Source organism: Phoenix dactylifera, unplaced genomic scaffold, assembly GCF_009389715.1.
Source record: "Phoenix dactylifera cultivar Barhee BC4 unplaced genomic scaffold, palm_55x_up_171113_PBpolish2nd_filt_p 000331F, whole genome shotgun sequence".
NCBI classification, from domain to species: Eukaryota; Viridiplantae; Streptophyta; class Magnoliopsida; order Arecales; family Arecaceae; genus Phoenix; species Phoenix dactylifera.
In genome coordinates this window covers 561,206-567,205 of record NW_024067794.1, presented here as the reverse complement: position 1 = coordinate 567,205, position 6,000 = coordinate 561,206, and the positions used below count along the sequence as shown (strand labels likewise).

Here is a 6,000-nt window from a genome sequence, read left to right as displayed (position 1 = left end):
AAATGCAACTCCATATGGAACAAGAGATTCTCTCACATCAGTGATGCGACGAATTCAGCTACTTCTCTGCTGTAGCCAATCATCTTGGCATGAGACAGATGGTGTTCAGAAGCATGGTGCTCAACAAGAATTCCAGAGTAAAGGAAGTATTTACATATTTTAGTTTACAAAATAGGATGTATTAATATAAAATTGCAAGAAATAGATAATTAGACAAATGGTTATGGTGTCATTAAGTAGTCTGACCATGGAAAAGCTGATAATTCCACTGAAATACACAAGAAGGGGAAGTAAGCGTTGATTTAATTTCTACAAATACAAACAGTTATGAAAAGATCCCGGTTACTAGAACTCCACCTAGTCTTTATCGCTCGGTAAATGTTCACCAAAATTCTCTAACCATCTTGTCAAATTCCATGGTTTTGAATCGTAACCATATGCTCCTTTTCTAAAACCTTCATCAGTACAAATAAATGTAACAAGATTTTTGACTGCCAGAACTCCACCTTGGGTGCGTTTGGTTTGTGATTGGAATTGGAATTAGAATGGACTGGAATGGAAATCGGAATAGCCATATTCCCTGCACATTTGGTTCACGGCTGGAATAGAAATTGAGCAGAAAATCAATTAAATAGAGGGGTATTTTTGGAAAATCAATTAAACCACACCCAATATAAGAAGTAGAAATAGTATGGATAAAGGCTCACACATGCTGATTTATCTAACTCATGGAGAAAAATAATTTCACAGAAGTATAAAAATAAATAAATCTTATAGTCATAGACACCATCGAGTACCACCATTTCTACCTCTGCATAAAAGTATGAATTGGAGATTTACACACCTTAGGTCGAATAGGATGAGCACCAGGGCAGACCTTGGAGATGCGGTTTATGACTTCCTTCCCAATATCCCATCTCTTGTTAGCTTCAAGAACACCTCCAACCATAACAAGTGGGAAAGGATCCTTTCCATCTGCAGCTAAAAGCGCCAATTAAAATCCCGACGCTTGTAAGAAACCAGAATGAGTAAAAACTTTCTGGATTATCATAGTTTACCGCACCTTCTCCACACAATCTTAGTCTTCGGACAACAGCTATGACACTATCAACCAATTCTTGAACTGCGACATATAATACTTTGTTTGCAACTTCATCACCATCTTCAGCTGAAGATACTACTACCGGAACAAGTGCAGCAATACGAGCCCAAGAGGGATCAGCATAGGTCCAGCTACACCACATAAAATGAAAATGTAAATGCTTGTCTGTGAGCTTAATTTTCTAGCTTACCATACCCATGGAACTGAATAGCTGGAAAACATCTGTAGCATGCCATGTGGTTGCTAATCATAAATACAAAGCCTAATTTTGCAACGTTTTCATCCTTCAACAAGAACTGATATTCTAAAATGTATTCATGTGCATGGTATATCTGAAGATACAAAAGAATGAACTCACAGACAGAAATATGTAGAATGACAGAAAGACATTGAAATAAGAAAGCATTTAACAAGATTTTGAAAATAATGTTAAGGTTGACAATCCTTTGTAAAAATTTCTAGGACAGCCACTATAAGAAATCAAGTCAAGGGGTAAAACGAACAATCCAGACCAACCAAGTAACATTATCCTTCTATAACTGATAGCCAGATATGCAGCTGTCAACAACCTGAAGGCCTGCAAATGAATTTTGCATGGTCCATCAGATAACTTGATGCACAAGTTTCTGATCCTCTATACAAGGATATTTTTCTATTACAAATTGAAAAAAAAAATGTTTTGGATAATAGTTTGGTAGTCACAGGTTCAGCATGCCACAAGAAAACCTGACAAAGTAAATAACAATACTCCACAGAATTGTAAAAAAAATTAGTTCCAACTTATCAATCTGCAAAAGAGTGAATCCATGCATCAATTATGTGGAAGGATGCAAAGTACCCAATCAGTTCATCTGGTGAAGAAAGCCCAAGTATGTTGAGAATGTTTTCTGTTAGTTTTGTTTGCGGACCACGACCATCATGTGCCCTAATCACTGCAGTCAATGCCTGTGCAGCAATTCCATACCCACTGCATAAAGTACAGATCTAGTCACCGACATTTTTGTTGCAATTAAAAAGCATAAAAGACGGTATTCCTCAAAAGAGGCAAAGAAATATAAGAGTGAAATAAGATTCACACCATTCCATTCTACATCCATGACACCAATCATCCAAAGAAAAGAGATGACATTGTCGCCAACAAAGGCATCTGGCATGTACATGTATATGCTAGCACATGCACGCATGTACATCTGATAACTTGATGACTAGAACATAACATGTATTCAATAAATAACTTCAGGCTTCTAGATATGTGTGTGCAGTTACTCATATGTATATAGCCATTTAAAGATCAGACTATATCATCTAAATATGCACAAATCATTTTTCAAATTAATTTCAAAAGCCACTGGCTTTCTTCATGAGCTAGTCAATGATAAAGCAAAGAACAACACTCTCTTCCTTTCCCGGTATATCTTCCTTATCAATTATCCTTTCCTTTCATAGGATTTTTTTCCCAATGCTTTCTCCCCTCTCATGATTTTCCTTGAATTTTCAGAATTACTTTGCAGACCTACATACCTACAAGGACAGGATTATGGTTTTGGTTCGGTAATGCAATTGGTATATTCTCATTCCAATAGCATGCATGCCAGCATGTATCATACAGCTCACATATCATTCTTGGATGGCATTGTAATCTTGCTCCAGTTGATGAAGAGATAAAGAGGGCAATTTTGGAGTTTCTTGAGAATTTTGGAAGGAAACAACCAACGCATTTCCAAATATGAACGCATTCCCCCTAAAAAGTGTTAAGATCTGAGAATACTGTCATATCTTTTTTTAGCTACCACTTTCCACCAAGGAGACATAGTGTATTGATTAAAGGAACATGCAGAAATTGTTGGCGTTTCTACAAGTAATGATACACCTAGACTATTATCTGGTAGGCAAAGCTCAATTTTGGCGATAGCAACCTTGAGATGCTATGCAGGCGATCTGCATTGCCTTCTCCAGTCCAATCATGACCAAAACATCAAATGACGTGGAGCGTTACATGACAAAGAACAGGCTCACATAGGCGACTAGCTGTTTAACAGTTTGAGTATAAACACAATGTGGAACAACTGTTGCAAGTGCATTTGTAGTTATTGCACTTTATTGTTCTCCACTAGCTCAAATATAACCACATCAATAGTCGGGTGATGGTGGGTATTGCACCATGAAGATATGAGACTGTCTTGCGACTCCTACAAACTCGAATCAGCAGTTCAATTTCCACATGTTATATTATGTTAATAAGTAGCAGAAGTTATTGCGATCAGTAGACTAGATCAACCATCCTGCAAGTCTTGCAAAAGTACCTCACATGCATTATTTTTTATTCATCTAACAGAAGTTTAGTACCCACCAAAATTAAAGTGGACATGTGACAAGTTATTACAATTTACAAGACACAATACAACAGATGAAGATGGACCTTACGGACAAGATACATGAGAAAATAAGTTGATCTCAATCCGACTTATACAAAACTAAAGATATCTTACAAAAGCTATCAGCAGGAAAAAGGTCCCAAATGATGGAAAGTACTTCAAACCAAGAATTACTGAACCGGTACCGGGTGTCGTACAGATCGGCGATCAGTCCGGCTCGGTACCGGGCCCGTACCAAGAAAACCAACCGGAGCCGGAGAAGGAGAAGAGAAACAGAGAGTGAGCGGGGAGGGAGGGAGAAGGAGAGGCCGCAGACGCCTGCAGAGGGCCGCGGGGGCAGCAGAGGCGGCGGAGGCCAAGGCCACAGAAAAAATTTAAAATTTTTTAAGTGAAGCCGGCAAATCACTTGATGAAATTTAAAGTGGATACGTGACAAGTTATTACAAGACACAATACAGCAGATGAAGATGGACCTTACAGACAAGATACATGAGAAAATAAGTTGATCTCAGTCCAACTTATACAGAACTAAAGATATCTTACAAAAGCTATCAGCAGGAAAAAGGTCCCAAATGATGGAAAGTACTTCAAAGTTCAAACCAAGAATTGCCGAACTGGTATTGGGTGCCGTACCTGTCGGTGATCGGTTTGGCTCGGTACCAGGCCCGTACCGAGAAAAACCAACCGGAGCCAGAGAAGGAAAAGAGAAATAGAAAGCGAGCGGGGAGGGTGGGAGGAGAGGCCGCGGGCGCCTGCGGGGGGCCGGCGGAGGCCGCGGGGGGCTGCGGGGGCGTGGCGGAGGCCGAGGCCACAAAAAAAAAATTGGAGATTTTTAAGTGAAGTCGGCAAATCACTTGCCGATTTCATTTAAAAATTTTTAATTTTTTAATTTCGGAATTTTTAAGTGAAATGGGCAAGTAATTTGCCGACTTCACTTAAAAATTTCCAAATTTTTTCCACGATCGCGGCCCCGGCCTCCGCCGCACCCCAGCGGCCTCTGCCCGACCCCCTCTCCACAGCCCTCCGCAAGCGTCCACGGCCGCTTATTCTCCCTCCCTCCCCGCTCGCTTTCTCTTTCTCTTCGTCTCCTCTAACTCCGGTAGCGAACCGGTTTCAAAGCTGCAACCGTACCGGTAGGCCAAGATGGTGTTCTGGATTTTCTGAAAATATAAAAAATTGGTGTCTGCTTGTTCAAATTGGTTGGTTAGGCTTGTTCAATGTGGCCTTAAACGATCAAGCATACTCCAATGCCTTGGTAGAAATAAACTCAACCTCAAGTATGACAAATTCCTCTATGTCTACATCTAGTAGATAAATGGTGGTTCATGATAAAGTTGTACCATTTTCTGCTGGTTACAGCACTTCAAATACAGTAGCATCATTAGAACTTAATGATGACTGGAAGCTTACAATTGAAATGATCCTAGAAGACTATCAAAATTGCCATTGCTAACGCATGTAGAGGCAAGGTATCATTGTAGTTGGCCTAGTTCCTAACATATGATCTCCTTGCTTGAGGTATTTCAACTAGGTGACTTTCATATTGCTCTCTTATGCTTATATATCCTCTTAGTTGGCATTCTGCTGATGCTTAAGTCTCTACCATGTAGGTTACCATGTGTTATATTATTATCAAAAAAAAAATGACATTTTGCACTATAAAATAATATAAAATATGATATACCTTTAATTTTAATTCATATTCTTTTTGACTGTTTCGGTATGAAGCCATTGAAGCTCCAAAACAGTATACTCTACAGAAGATTTCTGTTTAATTTTCTTGACTTATTTTGTTTTCCTTTATTTTTTCTATTTTTTGCATTTCTTTTGTTCTAATTATATATCTTTTTGAAACAAGAACTCATTTCTCCTGGACTAAATGAAATCGGGAACCAAATATTTCAACCTTGCCATCACTCTAAGTGGAAAAGTGCAGAGGTAAGATACCAAACAAACATTCAATATTATAGAAGAACCATCTGGTGATGTGACCATATATAGGTTCCAAAATAAGGTCGATAACCAAGCCAATCCATGAGAACAAAAGGTGATGGACAAAATAGCATCATGCCTAACCAAAATAAGCTATATGCCACAGTACATGTTGTCAGTAAGTGTGGTGGAACAAAGATTGGGAAAAAAATGAACTCTATGAATTAATATGCTTTGTATCATATTCCCACTGATGATGTTATTTTTTTGCTTAAATATCATGAAAAGATCAAGAAGAATCTAAATTATATACACATCTCAACTTGCAGTAGCATATAATAAGAGTATGATAAACAGTCAGAATGCCAACTAAGAGGATATATAAAAGCATAAGCAATAAGCATAAGAGAGCAATGACAATTTTGAGCAGTAGTTCAGTGAAAATAGAGCTAGTTACCAATCATTGTGGACCTACACCATGTGTCTACATTGTAAATCTATCTTCTTAGTTCTTACACAGGTCATGTGTGAACTGATAAATGATATTCTACAGCAGGCTCCATTTGCATATTTTTACAAGACAACAGCTGG

At 38.5% G+C, this 6,000-nt stretch overlaps 1 protein-coding gene across 1 annotated transcript in view; it reads right to left on the bottom strand.

Annotated features, from left to right (window-relative positions):
* Positions 1–369: 369 nt before the first annotated feature.
* Positions 370–6,000, bottom strand: part of LOC103713830 (N-acetyl-D-glucosamine kinase-like) — a 30,920-nt gene continuing 25,289 nt past the window's right edge. The window contains exons 4-7 of the mRNA XM_008800867.4: positions 1,941–2,069; positions 1,064–1,233; positions 845–975; positions 370–599 (exon numbers count right to left, since the gene is read on the bottom strand). Of these exons, the coding sequence (XP_008799089.2) occupies positions 594–599; positions 845–975; positions 1,064–1,233; positions 1,941–2,069 (436 nt within the window). The 3' untranslated portion in view covers positions 370–593. The remainder of the gene's footprint in view (positions 600–844; positions 976–1,063; positions 1,234–1,940; positions 2,070–6,000) is intronic.